The sequence below is a fragment of the Symphodus melops genome, assembly GCF_947650265.1.
Source record: "Symphodus melops genome assembly, chromosome: 2".
Taxonomy (NCBI): domain Eukaryota; kingdom Metazoa; phylum Chordata; class Actinopteri; order Labriformes; family Labridae; genus Symphodus; species Symphodus melops.
Window position 1 is genome coordinate 20,604,663 of NC_136692.1, and position 24,667 is coordinate 20,629,329.

Below are 24,667 nucleotides of genomic sequence, written 5' to 3' on the forward strand. Positions count from 1 at the left end.
AAAGAAAAAAAGTCCAAAATTATTAAAAGCATATTCCGCCAATTTTTATGTGTATTACTTCTGATTTCTTCTCTATGGTTACTCTTTTGGGAAATATTCTGTATCTATCATCATAATTATCATTGCACACAATAGTGGTGAAGAAATGTGAGTTAGTTTTTAAAAACACACAGAAATGTGCTTATTGACATGCTTTATTTATTGTTTCAAAAGGTTCACACCTAAAACACTTCTGTACCTGAGATACAGTATAAGCTAAAAGGCAGATACATCAACTTTATGTTCATCTCAGTCAGAATCTGACCTCCTAGTCTAATTACGTTCACAACATAGATTTACACCTTATCAACAACAACAACAACAACAACAACAAAAAAACCTATAACTTTGACTTCAGACTTTTCAGTGTTTTGAAAACACTCTTTATGAGTTTAAATCCAGACTGTGATACTGCAGCTCTAAAGTTCATTAAGGTTCAGTTGCTGTTGATGTGTGGTTTTTCAGGATGCTGTGTGTTGTTTTGGCCACTGTTGTAGGCCTCACTGAGCTGGTGGAGGTCCTTCATCAGGCCTGCAAACTGTTCCTCCTGTAAGCACATAGAAAACAGACATGTTTATGTCATTCCTGTAAGATTACTTTTGATATTTAACACCAGTGCTGCAGAGGTGATGCTGCTAGGCCAGTAGGGGGCTCCTGAGAGCTGACAAACTTTGAACCACTGCAGTGGCTCAAAATGTGCAAAGTTTGCAATGACAGTCAGAAACCTCCAGGGGGCCCTATCTCATAACATTCCGCCTTCTTGTGCTGCTGAGCATGGCATGCATTACTGCTGTGAAAAGCCTGATTAGAGTCACAGAGAAAATTAAATGTTTTTCATGATATTTATTTTTTCAGTTTATTATTATTAAAAATCATTGTGATTTTTGGCAATCTTTTGTTCGTGTCCGGGAAAGCTGGATGGAGGGGCCCCTCTGTGAATTTTTGTTCAGGGTCCTAACAGATTAAAGAATCGCCACAGAACAGCTTAATACTGTCAATGAAAGTTTGCTGACAATATACCTCCATAGTAGTTTTATTATTATGCAAAATGTGCATAAATTCTGCTGAGGACATGAACTCTATATAATGAATTTAGCTCATAGGTTTTTCATTGTTGTCCATATTTTTTCCCGTCAATAATTTAAAGGATCATACATAACTGTATGGGACACTGATCCAGAAACAACATTTTTGTTTTTGAACTTTGAAGAAAAATTACTTTTCACATGAAACTGCAAAAATATTTCTAGTTTTACTGTGTAAATTAACTATTTCTTTATGAAAGATGAATTACTTACCAGTGTATTCATTCGCTCAGCAGCAGCAATTGCAACGCCCAGCTTCCTCTCATCTTCCTCCCTCTCCTCCTCAATCACACCGAGTCTTTGACACACACAAATAGATGTGAAGCTCATACATAATAACAGAATACTTATTTCAAAACATTGATTATTTGCTAACAAATAAACATCAGGATATATAACTGCAGTTTCTTACCTGAAGGTGGCACTAGCAAGCTGCTCTTCTCGTACAGCCAGCATATTACGCAGCTCATTCACCTCTTCCTGCAGCATTGCATTCTGGTCCTGGCTTTGGATTATGAAGTCCTCCAAGCGCTTTGCCATGTCCAGCTCACGCTCTGTAACTTGCTCTATCCCCAGACGGAGCTCTGACAGCTCTTGAGCATGCTGGTGTTTGGATTAAAATGTGACATGTCATGAAAAGTAAAAATGATATGCAGGCAGGATTTTGTCGTTTCAGTAAGAAGGAGTTTAGATACCCTATCCAGGAGGTTGAAATGCTCGTTTTCAGTCTTCATCACACTTGACTCCCTGTTATTGTCTTTGATCCAGGGAACTGGTGCATGTGGACGTTTGATACTGGCACTCTGAAACAGAATAACATATTTTCAACATGACTCCCTCTGATTAACAATACAAAATAATATTATCAGTGTGTCAACTTATATCTCAAAATTAGAAGTTATTGATTAAGAAATGCTATATTTTCAGGTATCCTCCCCAAAATGGTGACAGATTTATTGCAGTGGCAAAATCTTATGGACTAAAAGAGACAAACTAGGCTCATGGTTCCTCTTTTAACTTACAGTATTTGGTTTTGAAATACGTGGCTGGTTGGTCTCCATCTCTGGTTCATTGTCAGACGTTGGCAAATTTTCAGTACTTGTCTGCCTCTTTAAGGCATGTCTCTTGTGGGCGGGTCTGTGTGGTGCACTCTGAGTTCTCTTTACTGGCATTCTCCCTCTCCCACTCTGCTGAGTCCTGACATCCCTGCTAAATACATGAATTAATGTGTCAATAATGTCGGTGACATGCATAAAAAAAATGGCATGTAAAAAGTCTTAAAACATCGAAACATACTGCATCTTTTTGAATAAATATATCCTGATTTCAAGATACAGTAAATGTCAAACACTGATTTCAACAAGTATGATGAACTACTTTTTGAAAGAACTTTTCCATCAAAACATAATGGATCTTTTTTTTTTGCACATGATGCATAGGATAGTCTAAATATTTTAAAATTGTTCAGGAAAATCCCTGACAACATGTATTGTCTTGAATTTTAAAAAAAACTGCCACACCTGTCTTGGCCTTTGGAGTCTGCAGGAAGCTGCTGAAAAGATGATTTGTGTGGGCTGTACTTGTCCAAGTATTTAGGAGGGATGTACTCCGGCTTGCTGCAAGAAAGCGTCTGCTTAAATAACATGAACATCATGATGTACAAGTTCATAGTCCCTAACATGTTGCGAGGGACCTATAATGAGGGATGTAGATATTAAACATACCTGCTAACTATAATCCTCTGTGTTTCAGGACCTAATGACTCTGATATCTGGTTCAGAATTGAAGGCAGAGGATGCAGCTTGTCAATTGTGTCCTGGGGAACAAAATTATTTTTATGTTAGGTCTTATCCAGCACTGTCTTGATCAGAGCCGTGATCTGACACTTTTTGTCACATTTCCATCAGACTGCAGCTCTGTAATTGCCTTCCCCAATTAGATATTCAGGCTTAAAGATAACATTATGCATACAATATAAAATACACTTCCAAACACTGATTTGTGTCCCTATAGCCTGTCTACAAATGCCCCAAAAAAGTATATTCTCTGTCTTTTGCCTGCTCCACTTTTCAGAAAATGTGTGCTTAAACAGGCTGTTTGGAGATTGTCCCTTCATGACATCACAAAGGGCAATCACCCCTTGCCCAGATGAGTGACAACAACTATATGATTTTTTTTTGCTGCCATCTGAGTCTGCCTTCTACATGCAAACATTTGGGCATAATGCAAAAAAAGCCCTTCCAGAGAGGGGCGTGATCAGACATAGCTCATTTGCATTTAAAGCTGCAGACACAGAAACAGTCTGTTCTGAGCAGGGCTAATATAGAGGGGTTTGTTTGCTAAAATACAGGATCAGAGTGGATTTAATCAGAAATGTCAATGACGTGTTTTGGGGCCTTGAGACTTAGTAAAGATGTTGAAAAGAACTATAATATAATATAATATATAATATAATGTGATCTTTAATGGCAAGGACAGAAAAACTTTCGGAAAATTCTGCCAGAAGGCTTTGTAGAAAAGGGAGACAAATCTCACCTAATGAGATGGCAGGGGAAATACTGTGCTAGGCAAAAAAGCAGCTGCTTTATTATTTATTTATTTTTTTAAATTTTTAAGCCACAACTTAGTGAAGTCTATTATTATCACAGCATCTGTGGCCTGTTGTATTTCTGGGGTTTACAACCTTATCATGTTCTGTACTGTACTTGGCAGTGATGGCTTTCGTTAATACGTTTTAATCCCTTTACAAGATATCAAAAAGACAAAAAATTGCCAACATCTGCATGCCAAAAATGAAAAGTTGTCAAACACAGAGTGAGTGGCAAAAAAACCAGTGCCTGAAGATAACGGGGAAGAAATTCATTCATATGTTTCATAAACAATAAAATTATAAGAGGACAAAAATAAAATAAATAAATAAAAACTATTATTATTGTAACAAAATAGCATGGTAATTGTTATCCTATTAGAGCAGATTTAATTTAATTAGGAACTTGCATCCAACTACATCAGATCGTGGGTCTTACTATATTTTAATGGATTGTCTCTGAATCAGACTGTAGCCCATAGCTCATTATTCAGATTGGATCATTTAAGGAGAAATGGACACACATGCTTGAAACACTTTTACCCTCTAATGCGGACAGTAAACATGCTGGACAAAACGGTTGAAGTGTATTTATCACATGTGAATTTCCAGACTGATTCGTAAACATAGAAACACTGTTTACGATGTGCTGAATAGTTTGATATTCCAAGTCAGTCAAAGCTTAAGAAAAAGCAACTAAACAAGTTCTGTTAATCTGTCCTACCTGGTTTTTCTGATAGATGATGTCCACCAGCAGGCCGTGCAGCACAGCCAAGCGCAGTGGCAGGTCCACATACCCATCAAAGGAAGTCATTTGGATTTCAGGGTCTGAACTTGAAACAGTTTGAAGAAAGCTCCTCATTCCATCCCAGTGCTGCTGCAGGAATTCATTCATAAACAGCATGTATTCCTCCTTCTCTCCAAACCTGCATAAGAGCAAAATGATGCATTAACTCAATGGAGGAGCACCTGTTTTGCATAATGTCAACAGATGTTTTGCGCAGGTATAAATGCACACTGCAGTATCTATTTTGTCGCAAATAGGCTATACTCACAGGGTGAAGTTTGCCAAATTTTGGATGACTTTGGCAGTTAAGGTGAGGGTACGCAAGGTGTTTGTCTCTGGATAAGGCTGTATCAGCCCAAAAAGGGACGGACTGAGGATAGCCGAGCATAAGAAGCGAAGAAAGAGGGAAGCGGAGATGAGTCGCTGACCAATCTCTGGTCGACCCTGGTCTTCACACAGCTCTACCCAGCTGGAGAAGATCTTGTTTAGCTCTTCAGGAAAGGATCTGAGGGTAAAAATAAATTAGATATCATGGAAATTTGACTCTTTCATCAGCTCAAAACAAATGGCCTAACGTTCTCGCTTCTCTCACCCATGGATCTCAACAATCTTTTGCACCACCTCCTCACAGGTATCCATCAAGTGCTTCTGGTTGTTCGCCAGTTCCAAAGCAGGACATTTACGAGGGTCAACTTCACAGTTGTCCCCCGAGGCGTAAAGACGGTTGATAAAGTCCCCTTCATTGAAAATAAGAGCACAGAGAGATTAAAGCACCAGCCAATATAGATATCACGAAACCACCATAACAAGTGAACTACCCTACCTAGTGTACCAATAAGGTACTTCTGGCCAACCAGCTTCATGTAATCATCGATAGCTTTAGTAGCCAGTGTGTTCTCTCTGAAGATCAGTGCCTCCTTCTCTCCAAGACGCTCCACCTCCGCACTTCCCAAATCAACCAGGAACTCCTGAAACAAAGACATTTAAATACCTTCATTTAATAACTGTTGTTGTACAGTGAGATTATGTTTAAATTTTAAATTGATGGGTTTGACATTAATGTTAACAAAAGACTCATTTTCTACCTTTGCTTTGCCAATACTCTGCAGTACATGGACCAGAGCTCCGGCCAACTCTTCCTTCTCCTTCACATTGAGAAGTGGCTCTAGGTTTCTGCACATTTCAACATAATGCACTGTAACATACTCGGCAAATTCTTTATATTTCTCCATGGGTAGCACTTGCAAATTCTGGAAACGGGCCTTGATGCGGAGTGAAGCCTGTGGCCCCAGCAGTTCTTTGCCTCCTGCTGTGCCTGAGGGTTTGTATGGAGTGATGGGATACCATTTCTCCTGGTATGCCCTTCCGCGGATCTCAGCTAAAGGTATGGTCACATTCCCCAGTGGATGAAGGCTGGACTCCTCTCGAGAATGGCGCTTTTTCTTCGGGTCTTCTTCGCGGAAGAGGTGCAGGGTGATTTGGGAGACACAGGGTAGATTGTCTAGCTCAAAGAACTCGCCCCAGAATAACTGACATCCTCCAGCCGCACCTCCACTGGCACCAAGGGCTCCTGAAGAGCCGGTAGAGCTGTCTCCAGCAAGGCTTGAGTTGTAACATGGCTTACCCACAGCTCGGGTGCTGGTGCGGGCAAACAGGGTCCCATCCAAATGAACCTCACAGTAATAACTTCTTTTGGGTGGCAAATCCTTTGCTTCATTTACCCACAAACTGAGGGAGTTCTCTGTGCGTTCAATGTTATCCTGTGAACAATGACATATTTAACTTTTTTCAACATTTCATTTTTTAATTACCAATATATGTGATATGAATGGCTAATAGCTTACCTTATTTGGCTGGGCAGCTCGTCTCAGGTCTTCAATCCAACGGTCACGCTCAGCAGCTGATGTGCATCCGAAGCAGTGGGTGTTCTCGGAGTTTATCACCTGTCAGGTCGTTGAAACCAAAAGGGATGTGTCAGACACTGATTTAGGAAGTTTTATGTAGACATAACTGAGGGGACTGTGTGATGCCCTGTGAGGGGGAAAAAGGAGCATCATTTACGGCGACTCACCTCAAAGCAATACTTCTCCCCTAGAATGGAGCTGTGAACCGGCCTTATGACGGTGCTGGTGTCAGAACTCAGATCTAGACTCCCCACTGCACTGACAGGAATTGAAACTGATTCACGGGAACCATAGTGCCTTCAAAATAAAGAGAGTATGAAACTTTCAAAAAATGTAAATGATTAATATATTACTTGTTGCCAGGTTTTTAAAAAATATATATATTTCATCTTTTCAGTTACTAATTGCCTCAGCCACCTGACACCAGAACAATGTTGAACTTTCACAGATGGCTAGCATGAAGTTGGCATAAATAGACATAGGCATATGTAGTATGTATATATGTTTGTATGCCTTATACATATCTTCACAGATATGACAAATCTCTCTTTCCAAAAATAAAACCATGTGATCACAGTGCCAGTTGTTATAAAGTCCTATGGTTGTGGTTTGTTAAGACACCAACACAGAGTTTTTTGGGGTTTTTTCCAACAATGTTTCTTAATAACTATTTCTATTTCTTAAAATGTTGCAAAGGTAACAAGGTTGCTATGAGGATGAAGACTAGGACAACACCCCTACCAACAGGGTCCAGTGAATCTCAACATCAACTAACAACATCCAGCCAATAACTTTGCTGGTAAGCTCTAAAGCTTTACATTTTCCAGGGTCACCTTATGAACAAGCACTGTGTTACCAGAACCAAAGACCATCTGACTACCCTCTGCTGCTGTCTGAGGGATCAACTTAGAACTAAACTCGCTGCATGAATTTTAACTCAGTATTAAAGTTTTTATTTCACTGAGTTTTTATTTGCTGAAGAAGAGCAAAGAATGTTCAAATGTCTTAGTGTCATGGACTGCACTGGCTGCGGCCTTTCCAAACAGTAATTTTTACCTGTTCCCTTTGTTTAGGGCAAATTGGTTCAGTGGGGCGTTGTTATTTTTCTTGGCCCTGTTCTCTAGACGTCGCTTGATCAGTGCCTAGGAGTAAAAAAAGGACGCATGTTGTATATGCCTTCCATCAACAGGAAATGCACGGGTAGCAGAAAGATTAGAATCTCTTTTGAATAAAATACTCACCCTCACGCCACCGTCTTGGTTCTTTGGTCGAGGCCCCTCTGACACATGGGGGTCAGGACGACATTCTGAGAGTAAGAAGGGGTAATTTTATTGTAGGAAACTACACCAAACATCATTTTTAAGTTCCAGCTTTTTCAATATTCTATCACGTGGAAATGTTCAAAAATATTATTTATTATACAATGTCTCACCAATTTGTGTTTCACACTCATTTTATTTTGAATTTGTTTCCAGGCAAAAATTAGAAAAGCTAAATGTTATATTTTTACCTCCTTACTTGTAATTCTTTTCTAAAAACTTTCATTTAAATTAAAGGTCAGTGTTTTCACTTTATTTCTACATTATCTCCACCTTAAACAGATTATTTAAAATCTGTAAAAAAAGATTTAAAAAAGATTCTCATGTCTGTAACATTAGCAAATACAATCAGATCAGATTCTTCAGGAAGTGGGTTTTATCTGGAACTGCAGACATCTATGTAAAATTAACTAAATGAGTGTACGTCTCTGGCACATGTTCTCAATTGGAACCCAAAGTTTGAAATAAGCCATTATTTCTAACCTCGTAGCCACAAAGTAAAGCCATTAAAGATACAGTATATGTTTTTCAGGAGGAAAAGTTTAATTTCTTTTGCTTACCCAAAGCCCCTCCACAAACAATCCAGCGTCTAAAGCCCATCATTTAGTCTCTCTCTCATAAAAATATGATGATGATGACACCAAGCAGATCCAGCCAAACTCAAAGTCAAATTAATAAGGTCCACAGAGCTTCATCTAAGCCAAACTTAAGCGTTGAATGGAAGCAGATACTAAGACCTCTGCCCCCCACTCCAAATGTTCACTCTGCTGTTAGTTCAACGAAGCTTGATATTATCTTCCCCAAAATACATAGCGGAAGCAATTTGACAGTGACTCTAAGGCATAAACAATGTTTGGCAATTTCCTCTCTGGCTGTTTGCAGACTGCTACTGTTAACTGTTGATATCTGTTATTCCAGTGCAGTTTTCTTTACTGCATTTTATCAAAAATGAATTTTGCACATGTGTGTGCATGTGTGCATGTGTGTGTCTGACTGATGTATTCACCTGTGTCGAGATCTACAAGGTTTTGCATGCTGAGATTAGACAGGCAGCTGCTTACGCGGTTACGTGTCCACATCGTTGGCTGAGAATGAATGACACATTTTGTTATTATTATTATTATTTTTTTTACAATCTTTCAGAAAACAGACCTCAGCAATAAACAGAATGTATTGTATTTAGTTTATAATATGTCCAATGTATCTGCAGCTGTAATAGATTATTAGTCAACCATGTGAGTTGGTGATTGATGGGTATGTACTTATTTTACCTCTTCCTCAGGAGAAATGATAATTTGCCCATCTTCCAGCATACAGTTGGTAATGTCCCATAAGGGAACTTCCTGCGGGGGGGCCCATTGTAGTCTTGGGAGAGCACAGCTGGTGGGTACTGGTTCACCCCCGTCTGCAAAACAACCATATAAACTCATAAACAAACAGTGAAATGAGTTTGTTCCCAGTGTACAGAGAATTGTTATTTTTCCAATCCATACAGGAACAGAAAAGACACTCATCAAAACGTATCATGTATAATTTGCCTTTCTGTAAAAAACATTTGTCTACAAGAATATAAATATTGCACAAGCATAATTGCAAGAATGCACCAGCCTTTGTTTTGTTTTGTTTGTTTGTTTGTTTGTTTTTTGGGGGGTAATCATGGCATAATTATCCTCCCCTGCACTTGACCCCTCCCCTTATTCAAGTTACCGGAGCTTCTGATGTTATCGCTCTCTTTTCATGACACACCAGCATGAGCTGTACACATCCTGTGGTTCTCTGTCATCATATTCTTTACACATCTTAACAGCATGTCAGCCAGTTGTACGCTACTTTTTACCTTTACTGTGCCTCCTTTTGAGTTTGATTTAAACAACAAACTGGATGTAAACAGCCGTTGTTATAACAATCAAAATAGAGGTGTTACAATGTAAGGGTAGGATTCTAGTAAACACTAAGTGAAATTAAGAGTTATACTAGGGAGAGCGGGGTAATGTGGGACAGCAGACAATGTAAGACACCCCCTGTATCTAGGCACCAGAAGACAGTTTTAGTCATGTGACCATTATATTTTCTAGTCCCTGCCAATCCACACTTGCCAGTTAGAAGAAGTTGGAGCTGGTGCACTGATAAGTATGTTTTTTCCACAAAAATGTGTTTTTCACATGTAAAAGTACATTTTCTTGCTGAGAACATTATTAAGTGTTGCGCCATAGCAAATAGCTTCAGGTAGAACAACTTTAATGAATTGCTAGAGAGCTTGTTCTTTCTAAAAAAAGTGGCTATGGGGTAAAGTGAGACAAATCCTACGGGGTAAAGTGAGACATTGTCTGTCTGCAGAGTATGAGGCTCATGTCATCCAGGTGGGTCTCGTCTGTGTCTGTTGAGTCCAAGGCTAACCTAACAGGTTCTGATGGTCCTATGTTCTGGGCCAAATACTGTACAAGCTGGTTCTGACTTATACATCAGAACCAGCTCATACTGGGGGCATGTTCTGACCCAGAGGCTGTGTAGGCTATTAGATGGTGTTGATCGCCCTACATGCTGATCCCTAGACACCAGTTGTTCTGATACCCACACTGTGAAGGTTAATTAATACATTTTGAGTCATTATGTTGTGTTGCATTTATTTTTAAAGTAGCCTACTTTGGAACACTTTTATTGTTTAAAAATGCGTATTTTTTAACCACTTTTTTAAGAACAATCACATTCCTATGACCCTTTGTCCTAAAGACATTCTGGTCATTTCCATAGGTAGGAAACATCCTGAATTAACGGGAAATGTGTTAATTTTACTGATATATCATTTTAGGGGGAGGGGAGCAAATGTAAAAAATGTATCACATTACCCCGCTCTCCCCTATATTTACTATAACAAAACAACATGTTTGTCTGAAAAATAAAGATAAAGACAGTTGTCAGGAAGTACAGTTTTTGTATTTATCAGGTTTGAAGTGTTTTCTCACTAGAGAGGAAGCTAAAGGGGATACTTTGGTTTCCAATAGATTTTCAAGAAAGCTTGTGAAACAAAAGCCCTATCTCTAAACTAACACAACACCTCATTCCCCTAATAAAATAAATATATAAGTCTAAGTAGCTAGTTTTAATTTTCTTTGAAAACATTATGACTTAAATTGTTCCATTTATAGTCAAATAAAAGATCACACTGGGAATGTGTCAGGGTGTTGCTCCCTCATGATGTACAAATATAAACTGCAGCATTCATTGTGTTTTTCAGGGATTTCTGTTAAGCTTAGCAAAGATACTCAGTTGATTTCTTTTCAGTACTAATAAGGACTTACTAAAATGAGTCTCAATTAAAAACCATGTGACTGTGAGTAATGGAGGCATGTTGCAAGCCAAGCTAACACTAACTTTAAATGATGACCAAGCTATAAAAGCCTTTTACAGCTCCACCCTCCCTTTCAAATCCACCCATTCAAATTAGGCTTTGAGCACTTCAGCTGTACCAAGGTACTAAAAAAAAACACTGTCTAATATATTATGTAATAGTGTACTTGAAAACATGACACTTTCAAAGTGTTTTGAAAAAAATGTATAAATGAAGAACAAAAGTTCTGCAGTGTCAGGCTCAGATTTGTTGACAGTTGTGATCAAACCTTTACGTAAAATACACTGTCTGATTCAATTTTTAAAGAATTTTACATGTGTTCCCCTTTTTTTAATTTAAGTTTGTTGACTTTCTCTCTGGCTCATATTTTGCTCCTACAACCCTATATGCTGAAATATATTTTACTGATGGTCATAGTGAAGAAAGCCACATGTACTCCAGCTACTCAATGTTTGTGACTGAATGATCTACTACATGCTGTACAATAAATCCTCCTTGAATTTATCTTGTAACCATTTATCCACCTGAAAAATAATTATGAGTGTTTTAATTAATGTGATGTGTTTGAAATGTTAAGTTTCATTATTGTAAGTTTTGGGCCAATCTTAGACACAAAGATGACATTAAGACAAAAAATACTTCTTCTTACCTGTCAGTAAGTTGGACGTGCTACTCCGATGCTGCAGCTTGGGCCTTTTGAGCTTCTGGGACACCGTCCTCAGGTACTTTTTAAAGAGTGCCCCTCCGCCCCCCTTCTGTGAAGGGTCAGTGGAGGGGACCCCTGAGCTCTCTGCTGCAGCTGAAGCTGCTTGAGCTGAGCCGGCAGAGCTGGACGACGGGGAAAGGGCTGTAAACAGAGACCCTGGAGGCTCGGACAGAGCTCTCCTGAACGGATTCTTTCTATTTCCTCCCCCGCCTTTCTCTGGCTTGGCTCCCTCTCCGCTTTTTCCACTAGATGCATTTTTGTCTCCAATGTCCTCGCTTAGAGCCTTACGCCAGTTTTGGACCTTGCTCCATTTGTTGGCTGAGGCCTTCTGAATCTTATCGAGCGTGGATGTGGAAGAAGCTGCTGCTCCTTCAGCTTCTTCTCTTACCTCATTGAGTGTTCCTTTGGATCCTGTGTGCCACTTGTACGTGTTGAGGGTGTCTGTGGAGTCAGATGTTTGGCCCTCAGGAGGATCCACAGGAGATTCTATTTCCATCTCTGATGATTTCTGCTCCTTTGTTGGCTGTTGAGCCGCAAGATCTAAATCATTCCCCTCAGTGCCCATTCTCAGGTTTCAAGGTTGCGTTGCTATCGAGATTTGTCTTTCCCCTCAAACATGCATCAAACTAAATGCATCAAAGCCTTCATAAGAGACCCTATTGCTCTCTTGGAGATGGTTTTGAGAGCTGAGGATGACAGAGTAGTCTGTACCTCCTCTAGTTCTATCTCACTGCTTTTCTTGTTTCCTGCCCTGCAGAACGTAATCTGGCAACAACAAGTCAACTACTCTGGCTGTGGTTGCTTTTGCCGCAGCTTTCATCTTCCTTCATGGGCGGCTTTCTTCCTCATTAAATAGCACAGAGAAGTTCACCTATTTAGAGATTTTTTTTCTTCTCTATTCTGTATTTACTGTAACTCTCCCCTCCTTCTTCATGTCCTGGTTCAGGTTCTCCTCTTCATGAAACTCTCTTAAGCATTCACTCATTGTCTTTTCTTTTTTAATGAGATTTGATTACAGCCTTCTCCAGATATCTATCACCTCCACCTTTACCTCAAATGAAACCTGCTCGTCTGTAAGACATTGAGTCACAATCACAGTATGAGTGTGAATGTGTTTTTTGATTCTGAGATAATTAAAATGTTTAAGTGAAAAGAACAGGGAAGCAGCTATAGTTCAAACACGTTTATTTTACTCCTCTGTCTTCTATTATTAATCAAAATTGCATGTTGATATGAAATAATTAAATGCAATAAAGTATACAATTGTCATCCGCTACCTGTGGGAGTATGGACTGTTGACTGTTAAGATCAGCTTCCTGTCAAAGCGTGGCTTCACTTCCTGCTGAGGTCTGTTTGTCAGACTCAGAAAACCACTTCCTGTGCTCATGCGTCTCTCTGCTTGTACGCACCTGCAGGATATATCTTTCACTGGGGCAAGAGATCACCATTAATGTCAGCTGTTGGCTCATTGTAAATTACAAATGTACAGCAAGCTACTGAGTCCAAAGCAGTATATATTATGTGGACGTTCAAATGGGACTGCCAACCTTTTCAACAAAGTCTGTCCCTTAAGATTTTTTAGGAACCTGATAATTAGCCTCAAATGACACAAAGCCAATGAATAAATTAAATTATGTGTACAATTAGTTGACAACTATAATGGATTTTCTCAATTTCACCTGCGCCCTCTGGTGGCTGCCTGTTAGTATTGATAATGGCACTTAAATGTTCCTATCAATTTGCACACAGCTGCTTGCTTTTTTTTCTCTTTATTTAGACATAATGGTTAACTGGATATTTTTTCAGCTGCTGGTCAGTAAAACATCTCTTCAACAAAAAAAAACATCTTCATCTTTGTGTGTGCATGTGGCGCTTTAATGTAACTGCAATCATTGTCCATTAGAGGGCACAGCACATCCATTTTAAATGTTCCCAAATTGCTAATTAGATCTTTTTTTTTTTCATGCAACTATGCTATTCAGAAGTATCTAAATGTAGGCTACAGTATGACAACTTGTAAAAAAACCTATCCATATTACCCAAGTGCGCTGAAGACAAGTCCTCTTCCAAACAGAGTGATGGAAGAAGGATCGATTGAGAATGCTTCAGTTTATAGCACACACATTATTTCTCTATTTGCCAGAATCAGAGCAAGAACATCTATCACTGTAAATAAACATGTAATAATGTTACATAAGATTTTCCTTGAGCACACCTTGCACATGAACCCACCCATGCTGTACCAACAACATTAACAAAAAATGATGACCTTTTGCATTGGCCGTGGTGATGTGTACTAACACATCCTATTTTCGTGAGTAAGACTTTGTTTTCACAATGAAGTCCAGACATTATGTAACCATATAATAACATGTCTTCCTTTTTTTAAGTAACTGCTATTGTTCTTAAAGGGTTGCTGTGGTGGCAGACCTTACTGTTTGTGCACGCTCAACTAGCCTGCCCTTTCAACACAATCCCCGTAATGCTATCATCCACTGACATCGCTGCTAAACCTCTTACATAATTAGGATGTGAGTATTTAACTCTGAGAACTAAACAGAAGATCAGAGAAGGGAGCAAAGACCAGACGTATTTATGCATCAACAGAACAAATAAAGTTGAAATGACTTATATTAGTATGACGTCAAACTAATTTGTGCAAATATTAGATGCTGTCATATGCGTATTATTAATGCCTGATTTAATGACGTGTTTGCACTTCTTTCATTTCCGTTTGTTTGTTTTAATGAAGGACCACATGCTTGTGTTGAACATGTCACTGATACTGTAACACCATCACAGATTATATGTGGCCAAAGAGGTCTAACACTGGCTTCATTTACACAATGCTTTTGTTTCTTGTGTCAAGTTTTTGAGAGTGGGGAAATATATACACCTGCATAAGACACATCACGTTCTATCATCTAAAAAGTGGAGGGGTGTGTCTTTGGGGTCACCCATTATTTTTCATGACCTAATCAGTTGTTAAGCCCAAACTTCTTACTAAAATTAAAAATGTACAAATACGTTAACTACAAAAACTCAACAAGGACATGATCAGCAAAGAAATATAACACACCTCTTTGTCCTTAAGGGTCGTGAAGATCGTCCCAAATTAAAAGTTCCCCATAGTAGTTCATTATAAAAACAAGCTGTAGAGGGACAAATCTGCCCTCTTTAGTTTGTAGCTCTCAGCACAGTCTGACACTCGCTGTTTTATTGAATTTTCAGTTTTTTCACACCTTCGTAAAACCATTAGATTTAACTTTATAATCATAAAACAGCAACAGTGCGATAATAAGGGATATTGTGTGGCATTTATTGAAATGTTTGTTGTTGTTTTTTGCTTTTCTCTGTCTTGGATCTGAAATATTAAATATCATGGACTCTTCTGCCTTTATTTAGACCACAACACATTAAAAAAAGTTGTGTTTTTTTCAGTCTTGCACCTGCATTCAAGTTCTCTGGATTTACCCTTTAAGTATCAAGGTCTTTGATCACCCACCACAACCACATTTGTTCATGCTCAGACCTGCGGTGTGTACCTGGTTTAATGACCAGGGTTGTTATTTGAGGGTGTAATACATTGCGCCCCAACAATCAGATTGGCCACTCCAGATGCCATTATCCAAAGGTTCTTTTTACTCAGTGTTATGCAAGACTGATGTGCAAAACAACATTAGGATTCTGTTGCAAAAGCAGCTTTTGTGGTATTTGTTGTAACACATCTTTAGTTACAGTGACTTATAAAGATCTCTTTCAATCTTTAAAGAAAAAGCCTATGGGAGTTTTGTCTATTGCCACTTTATTTTATTTAAATCAAACACCTATAGCCTCAGGACTTTAAAATCTGTATCAAACTTCAATTCAGTTCTTTAAGTGGATATGATTTAGGCCTACGCCTCTCAGAAATGTCTAACCTTGCAAAAGTCACATCCACATTTGGGCCACTCTGGCCAAAAAAAAACCTAATTTAGATCTACTTTAGTTTTGTACTAAATGATTGTGTTTGTATGTGAGAGGTGATGATGGCTCTCTGGTGTTAGTCCTGCAGATCTTTATGAACGCTGCACTGCTTGAGAGATGGAAAAAAACTGAGTTTAAAAACGGGGAGGAGCCTCGGCATCATCACAAGAGGCATGCCTGAGAGGACAGAGAGACTTTACTGACGTCCTGTGCCGACGCTTCATCAGTCCCAGGATCGTTTATCAGTCGGTGTGGGTCCGTCGAGAGGATCTATTTTACCGTCCTTAATCTGCCGGTCAGCCCCGGGATCAACTACACGGCTAACTGTAGCTCAATGGTTAGCTTCCTCTATAAAGCTAACCACTGTTAGCTCCTGTCTTCATTCACTGCCCGGACCCGGCGAAGTGAAGAACCCAGCAGGGGAATGGCAAGAGTTTACTCGGATAACCCTTTCAGAAGACACAGCCGCTGACATTTGGAAAGGAGCCCTAAAATAGTTCGTACTTTAATCAACGGTAAGCAAAACATAAAATGTATGTTAACTTAACAGCGTTCTGTAAAGTTAGCGCTAGCTTGCGGGCTAGTCACGGTTAGCCTGTTCTGTTGTCATGTAACATTGAGCCAATATGAAGAAGTCAGCGTGTTAAATGTTGAAGTCACACTTACTTTTGAACAGCGATAAATACGTGTATTTTACTGTGTGTGTGTGTGTGTGTGTGTGTGTGTGTGTGTGTGTGTGTGTGTGTGTGTGTGTTGTGATAACAGCACAGTATTCTCTCACGAAGCTCAGAGCCAAATGATCAGACATCGAAACAAAACATTCACAATACAGAAAGCTCGCTTACATCTCAGAAATGAAAGTATTGTGTTTTTAACTGTGTAACCTGAAGTCTCGTAAGTAACAAGAACGCAGTCTGTGAAGTAATGACATTTTGACGTGTCTCTTAAGTTGCTGACAGATCCTGAAGCATGACGGTAATTATTATATACTGTAGTAGCAGTGCTTGGTGTGTCGTTTAGAGAGCCTTTCTGTAACGACCTGTTTGTGTAATGTGTGTCCTCTTAGCCTGTTTAAAATTAGCCTGCCCTCCTTGATCCCTCTGTAAGCAGTAGTGCTGGGACCTCAGCTCACTTGTCACTCCCCTCCATGCTGCCACATTCCCATCAGGAGTTACAGACGTGTGTGAGCATGAACATGAAGTTCAAGATGTCCTCTGCTCTTCGTTGAGATATGTTTGGATTTAGCATATTTCTTATCAACGCATTGTGTATGGGGTCAAATATAACAAATGTGCATTGTTAAAATGACTAAAAGAATCCCTTCATGTCATGTTTTACATCGTCTCTATAGCCTCCACAACAAGACGTGTGAGATTAGAAATAATAAAATGCATTTTTTTATTATCATGTGCTGTAGAGTGTAGTTAAAGACTTCAGTTTTGCAGAGACAATCAATAGGACAATGCTGATGCATATCCCTGATAGTTTGCAGTGGTAAAGCCTCTGTTGGACAAATGAGCGGGAAATGCTGCATCCATTGATCAATGGAGCACGGCCCGGTCACGGCTCAGGAGAATTCCCCTCTGCAGCCTATCACTGTTCTGCATGTCTCTAGTTTACATGGCTGCTTGCCAACATATAAACACATAACACACTCCCACAAACTCACGGCGTGATTCAATCAGTCAGAGAAAACCCACTCTTAGTATTCTACACTTCGACAATTTCCATTCAGACGATGCTTTTGTCCAGAGGGAGGTGTACATCTGAGGAAACGATATAAGGAAGGATCGAGAAAAGAAGGAAAAGCAATATACTCAAACGCAGGTGCTGGCAGGCAGAGGCAATCTTTATCTATCATGAAAGAGCTTGATCCATACTTCGACACCTGCAGCTTCACATTTTGGGACTCACTTCATGGTCAAGAGGAAATGAAATGCATTGCACACTTTGACCTCAGATTACACATTGTGTCTTTCTGTGTTAATTTGATTTCATTCATTTTTTTCCCCCCTCGTTCAGGTTGTTGGTGTTACTGTAATCCCCATCATGGTGCAGAAGTACCAGTCACCTGTGCGGGTGTACAAGCATCCCTTTGAGCTTGTGATGGCGGTAAGTGTCTCTACCTGTACTCACAGCCAGGCCTTGTGTCATATTCATGTGGACAGAGTTATGTAACACTGGCAGCCGGGCGCTTCGGAGGTCGACCTCAACAAGATGTCCTTAAATTGCACATCCTGCGTGTGATTGACTCACAGGTTTATCTGACAGACGTACAAGAAACTACGAAACTTCTAGAAATGTTCTTCAGCGTAACAAAGCAAACATGATCAGTCTTGACAAAAGGAAATGACCTGGAGCTTTGTTTTGTTTCGGTTTCTTTCTGTTTGAAGAAAAACACAAACACAGATCAGCGATGAACTTGACTTTGCACCCGTGCAATGCACACAATTCTCTTTGGCTGTCCAGACAACTTTTGCTGTAAAACCGAAATATTTGACTCCTTGTCAGCCAGACTATTACAGCCCTCTGAAGTCTCTGAACTGAAGACATTTGGAGCCAAACTGACCTGTTTTAGTTTGAAAACAGAAACTGATGCACTTTGAAACAGTGACGCAGGTACCCACATTCTCTTGCTGATTTGGCCTTTCCTTACCTCTCTGTGATGGATGTGTGACATGGTCCATTTCCAGGAGAAAACAAGCTGCCCAGCTTGACTGTCACCTGTTACCTAAGCAGCATAGAGAACCAGTTGAAGGCACCCTTTGACACCCTTCATGCTCGCTGCCGTTTTTTTATTTTTCCAGTGCATTATGTACTGTAGCGCCGTGCTCACACAGGAGAAAAGCTATTGTTCAAGCGATCACCAGGCCGAGCTTTGTAACCAGCTCTAAATGGGAGTGCCACAGTTTTCAGTGTAAGAACCTTCATTTCACACGGTCCGCTTGTTGAGCTGCTGTGCTGCACACTCAAAATGTAGACGTACAGCAGGGCTGTGCTGTTATGTCACACTTTGGTCAAACGACGTGCTCAGAAGCGGTCGTCCATTTGAGGTGTAAAAGATTCAGTGCCTTGCATTTTCTTTCAGTGCCTACATCTCTGCATGTGTTATTTCACTTCGCTGGCTGCAGTACACAAAGTGTCTGCAGAAATGTTTGTCCATTACTTTATTTCTGCTTTTTTTCCCCAAATGCCTTCCTGTTGTTTCTCTTCCCTTTTTCGCACGTTTCTTTTTTGTTTTGCTCGGTTTCACTCGGACTGTAGAATGATGCTGGAGCTGCACGATCCAACTATTTTGAGATGTGATACCGATCAGATACCTGAGTTATGGCTACATGCAGCTGCAGATTCAGCCTGATACCAGTGTTAAGTTTTGAACCTGTATTCCTAGTGAGGAGTCTTGTGTGTGTAAGGCAGCATCAGGTTCTGTCTGTCTGTTCTGTCGCTCTCCATCCCTCACCAGAGACGTGACAACAGGAAGTTTCCAGTGTCTCTTCAGTGTTACCCTGTCAAGGTATTTAAGCCACAATTGGGTAGATATCGGACACCAGGATTGGATTGATGCATCACTTCCCCAGTTAGAAACCACTCAATCTGTTGATGAAAAAAAAAAAAACTGGTTCAGTGCGATAATAAAGAAATCCATTATCAATTCTTTTCACACGTCTGAATCATTAAAGTCAACAAGCACATCACACATGAACAGAACAGCAATGATTTGACCCAACAGCCTGTTTGAAGTTATGCACTTATGTGTGTTTTGACTCGTCCTGCTTAACCGAGTTAAAATGAGTCCAGAGTGAGTGTGAACAACACGTCACAGACAGGTGCTGTTTTCTAAATCAGCTTTTACTCCGGAGAGAAAGACGATGCAGCGAGAGTAAATCTTCTTAGCACCGGCTGGATTGAGTGCTGGGGGAACAGATTGCTATAAATAGTGGGGGCAGTATATCTGGGTCTGCACATGCAGCAGAGGCTGGGGAAACGTAGCAAACTCGATATGATTTATAAGCTGAAGGTGACCCACCTTCAAGGCTTTTTTTTTTTTTTTTTTTTTTAAGCTTGCACAAGCCGACTTTACTGCGTGTTCTAAAAGTATCCGACTGCCTGACAAGGTCTGTTGTAAAGGTTTGATACGACACACAAGCTTTGTGTTTCTGTTAAGATAACTCAGAGGCGATGTGGTCATCATTTGTGTTTAAGTCATGAATGAACTAGAATATTAATTTGACAAATTACCATTGAATTATTTTTCCCCTCTTGTGACGGAGCGTTCTTTCAGACACTGCAAAGCAGACTTAATGGTGCGTCGCACAACACTCGCTCGCTCTCCTTTTATAACGCAGTCAAATCTCTCCCTTCGACTTCCTCTCAGGGAGTTCTGCCGCTGCAGCGAAGAGGAGAACCACCTTCAGCGTTGTAACGTAACGGTGATCAGCCACTTTGTGTCACCTGGTGAAATGTGTACAAACTGTACATGTTACCACCACGACCAATCACAGGAGGCCTTATTCAACCTTGTTATTCCTCTCTGGCGTCTCAAGTATTTTCCAGTAATGGCTTCTCCTTTCCCTCTGAAGGGGGGATTATATTTGACATTCAGTGAACTCGCTCTGCTTGACTTGACACTTTTTGTTTTGGTATACTATCAGGGCTTTTTTAAACCTTTACTCGACTGAGGATGTAAATCCAAGCTTCAGCATACCTCCGTTCTTTGAATGCATTCTTTCAGTGTCCGTGAGATAAAGCCTGTCTTCACGTGGCCTTGACGAGCCACTCGACAGGAACCACTGACAGGTGCCATCGAAGTGTTCCAGCACTCTGCTTAACACCGCTGTGGCTTCGATCCGCTGTTCCCGTAAGCCAGACTTGGATCTCAGACGCCCCTCAGCTGTTTTCATTCTCTCTCCATTGGTAACCGTGCCCTGCTCTGAGCGTAGCATGCTCAGCATTCCCAGTAGTGACATCTGATCGGCACATTGAATGCATACTCCCTCCGTGCTGATTAAAAGTCCTATCTGATGTTCTCTATTTTTTTTTTTTTTTTTTTTACTGAACAGTTCTGACTTTCTTTCTCTGACTTCTCCTGAGTTGCCAACAATCGGGACACGAAATCAAGAAAATAAACAGAAATTAAAAAAATGGCAGCACCAGGGTCACCTCATACATTTGACATTCAAATGAGTCATTTAATCTGCTGCTTGAGTTTCATTATCTTACACAGAGCAGCAGGAGCAAAACCAGAGCAGACTGTCAATTTCAGGACACCATCGAGATTGTTTTACCGTTAACCATAAGGGTTTCCTTCTCTGAAAAACAAACTGACTGAGTTATTAGTGTAGCTGGAGACACACTGGATTCGGCTGGTTCATGTTTGTGATAAAGGTTTCTCTCAGTGCTGTTCGGCGGCCTCGCTGCATCAGAAGGAGCTACGAGCTGAGCAGCTTCTTTTGAAGGTTTGGAGACTTGAGTCCTTCATTGTTTACAAGGCGTTGACTAAAACCTGAATTACCTGCAGTCAGAAGCCGCCTCCTCCTTCAAACAAGAAGGCGGCTCATTGGAATAAAGCAGCTTCATGCGGACCAATCAGATTCCTCCTTAAGAATCCTCCATCTGCTAAGACATGCAGTAAAAATAATGAATCTCTAAGAAAACAGTTGAGTGTTGCTATAAACACTTCAGGCTTGACAGTCTGTGGGTGAGGAAGACTTTGTCATTTTTATAAAGTTAAAGCATGAGACTCTTGTAGACTGTTTGGTGGAGCACAGAATAATAATACACAGTGAGTCAAGCATAATACAGCTGGATTGTATTTGACTCATAAACTCCACCGCTCCACTGAGCTGTACTGGTAGCTGTTGCTGCTTTTTTTCTTGATTGGATTTTGGCTGGTGAAGTGGATGGCAGCAGTGATCAGAAGTTGTCCAAAGAAACTGGACGGCAGCAGATGAGGCTCTTCAGAAAGCACTGTGATATTCCAGCGTTGGACTTGTTTGTTGTTGTGGAGGTTTACGCGTGTTTTCCGACAGTTACACTACGAGACCTTCGTTTAGCATCAAAGTGCACCAAAACTGAATTCTTCCATAATGTGACTTTAAGAGGAACGCTCTTAACCTTCTGTATGGAGCCATAACAGACACAACGTCCTTTATTGATAAAATCGCTTTAGTCCCTCTAAAGATTAGTGGAATGGGTTTCTTTGTGCTTCCCCAAACCTCGAAAAAAAACCTGTGTTTGTATTATCTGTCAAAGTCTTCTAGTCGATTAACATTTGTTTCTGTTCTTGATAGTTTACATATCACTGTCTGAAGTAAGGAAGTACGGCTGTCCTCTGAGCCGGCTGGTCATAAACAGGAAATGTTGTTGCTTTCATTATTGTAGGTGCAGCGAGTCGATCCTCAGGGGGTCACAGAGGAATGTCAAAATGCACAATGCGTTTACCCTTCGGCTGTTATTTCAGGCCTGAAGGGACTCGTTGCTTCTGGAACAAATCCGCGGAAGAAGAGTAGAGTCGTGTCGCACCCGGAGAGATGAGAAAGTGTCTCACCCTGGAAAAGTAAACGAGCGTACTCAGTGCTGCAGGTTAGTTTGGTTTAGACGATCCCTCGAGGCTCTCAACCAGCAGACTCGATTAAGAGAAGCAAAGCCCGCCCTCGCCTAGTGCTGGCCGTTGATTTGGATTTCAATTACGATTTTGGCTTTCTAAGATCATGAAAAGAAGATAATGGAGATTAAACGATTACTGTGCCTTTTAGTCATGTGTTGAACATGTTTCAAATTGTCTGTTATATTCTGGCCTCAAAAAACTAATTACCACCACGCAAAAAAAAATTATTTATTTTATTTTATTTCAGTATAATTTATTATTTTTTGTATATTTTAGTTTGCACCAAGGCCATAGTCCTCTGTGTGGACGGCCCGGGTTCAAGTCCAACCTGTGGCTCCTTTCTTGTATGCCAATCTCCCCTCTCGCTCGCTCGCCCAGTTTTCTGACTCTATTAACTGTCCTATGGAATAATAAAAAAGAGATGCATGTGTTTGAAAATCAAAAGGTTCCGGTTATTAATCATATTTTAGAATCTCGACCATTGATCAGAATAACCGTGAGGATTTTTGCCGCCTTGAGATCAGCCCTGCCCGAGCTGAGACCTGCTCTTGTGGAATCATACGGGTGTGTAGTTAATCCATGAAGACAAAGCACTTTGGTCCTGACCCTTGGTCCCCGTAGATTTCCTGCAGGGGAAACAGGATGAGCCCTGATAGTTTAATGAACTATCCTCCTCCACTCATCTTTTTTTTTTTTTTTTTTATCACCTTCTGCAACGACAAACACGAGGGTAGATCGGCTCGGTTTTTATTCCATTTGAAGGTTTCTGAGGTAAACTGCAGGAAAGCATCAGGTCTGTTAAACCCTCCTTATATTGGAAATCAGGAGCAAAAGGCCTAACGGGGATCTCGGTTTCTAAAGTAGTTTGAGCACAAGAAAGAAGTGGCAGAAAGATGATAAAACAGAGGTGTCATAAGGAGAGGCAGAATGACCCAGACTGTATGAGCTTCTTATAAGGCTCAGCTCTGACCGCCATTACTGTCGCCAATAGGGAAACAATGATGCAACCTCAGAGTCTCACAATGAATGGAGGTGTTTGTTTCTAATTGTGGGTGCCCAACAATCCTGTACAAGGTTCCAAGCATCGGGTAACAAAGTGTGTCAGACAGTCTGGAACTTTCTGCCAAAGGTTTGTTAATGAGGTCAACACTGTATTACTGAAAACGATTGTTTCCTATAATCCAGGGTTAACATGACCTGCTCAGCGTCACACATACAGTATGTACGAGGTGAAAAGAGATCAAACAGACCCAGCGATAAAACCTTGAATACATTCACTGAAAACATTCACCTGAGCTCTGCGTCAAATTCCCTTTTCCTGCATTTTTCCGTTGACTTCGTGTTCCCCTGTAGTCATTCTGAAAAAACCAGTCGGTCATGTGTATTCTGCCAGTAGCGAGGAACGTCAGAGAAAGTTGTACACAACAATCATGGGAACTATGTTTAAACTTCATGTTTATCCCATAAAGCGTGCATGCAGCTGAGCTCACATGTTCACTCTATACAAAGTAAAGGTTTAAAGAAGATATTTTTTTTATCTGCTTAGTTTAGTTCCTGCTGCACGAAAATACTCAGACCTGAATCCCTGAGCTACTTTGAGCTCTTAGTGCTTTCTATTAATACCTGTAATGTAGACCACCTGTAGCACGTTTCGCTAACACATTATTTTGTGCCCGTTCACCGCTAAGCTGCACTCGACTAATCCCGCTGTCCTCGTTTTCTCTGCCCAGCCTCGCTAAGCACAAAGCAGTCGTGCCAGTTGACATCCTGTCCCACCTTTTGTTGACCCACTTTCAGCCAGGTCCGCTTTGGACTCCGAGACATCTCCGGCATTATTCTATCTTTTTAATCCATCCGTGGCAGCTCTTTCCCCATTTCTCTTATAGTCTTTCAACTCAGGCTACTACTTCCACATTCAAAGACTCCCTTTTGTGTCAATCTTACCTAAACTGAGAAATGTTTAATTCATTCATTTTTTTATTAAATTGACATTCCAAAAAACTGTCCTCCTGTTTCTAAATAATCAGAATGACAGAAACAATCTGAAAGAATGCTAACAACTGATTTATTTTATTCTGATTTGGCCATGAATGAATTGTGATTTATCTTTTGCAGTGATGTGTTTTCTGTTTTAGCTGTTAATGTATTCTTTCCTCAGCATCGCACCTGTCTGTTCTGGTTCAGAGGATTTCAATTTACTCTCTGAATGAATCATGTCCGAGCTCTGCCTGCAGTTTGTAATTCACTTACTCGGCGAGATGCCGTTTGCCAAAATCAGTGAAGAATTATGGCCCGCCTTGGGAATGAGGGGGGGGGGG

The 24,667-nt window shown here is 40.4% G+C and overlaps 2 protein-coding genes across 3 annotated transcripts in view; one reads left to right on the forward strand and one right to left on the reverse strand.

Moving 5' to 3' along the window:
- Positions 1–180: 180 nt before the first annotated feature.
- On the reverse strand, positions 181–13,239 carry rasal3 (RAS protein activator like 3). Its single transcript, XM_079337765.1, has 20 exons — positions 13,054–13,239; positions 11,720–12,847; positions 8,993–9,126; positions 8,728–8,806; positions 7,644–7,708; positions 7,459–7,544; positions 6,570–6,699; positions 6,343–6,441; positions 5,584–6,258; positions 5,322–5,466; positions 5,091–5,235; positions 4,767–5,003; positions 4,436–4,637; positions 2,849–2,940; positions 2,645–2,740; positions 2,147–2,333; positions 1,820–1,927; positions 1,537–1,727; positions 1,338–1,422; positions 181–586 (listed from the first exon to the last, which is right to left on the reverse strand). The coding sequence occupies exons 2-20, from the start codon at positions 12,339–12,341 to the stop codon at positions 476–478; spliced, it is 3,489 nt and encodes a 1,162-aa protein (XP_079193891.1). The 5' UTR covers positions 12,342–12,847; positions 13,054–13,239; the 3' UTR covers positions 181–475.
- A 2,552-nt stretch (positions 13,240–15,791) lies between these two features.
- The window catches only part of LOC306820099 (SEC14-like protein 1), a 29,906-nt gene continuing 21,030 nt past the window's right edge, over positions 15,792–24,667 (forward strand). The window contains exons 1-2 of one of the 2 annotated variants that reach the window (XM_079337778.1): positions 15,792–16,257; positions 17,765–17,854. In XM_079337778.1, the coding sequence (XP_079193904.1) occupies positions 17,792–17,854 (63 nt within the window). In that variant the 5' untranslated portion in view covers positions 15,792–16,257; positions 17,765–17,791. The remainder of the gene's footprint in view (positions 16,258–17,764; positions 17,855–24,667) is intronic. The other variant, XM_079337779.1, reaches the window with a different exon arrangement.

What these genes read in the sequence shown, in the direction of transcription:
- rasal3 (XM_079337765.1), bottom strand. Translation starts at nt 12,341, where the DNA reads ATGGGCACTGAGGGGAATGATTTAGATCTTGCGGCTCAACAGCCAACA. An exon ending in TCATTTCTCCTGAGGAAGAG is followed by an intron (nt 8,807 to 8,992) that starts GTAAAATAAGTA and finishes ATTCATTCTCAG; the next exon opens with CCAACGATGTGGACACGTAA. An exon ending in AGAGTATTGGCAAAGCAAAG is followed by an intron (nt 5,467 to 5,583) that starts GTAGAAAATGAG and finishes TCTTTGTTTCAG; the next exon opens with GAGTTCCTGGTTGATTTGGG.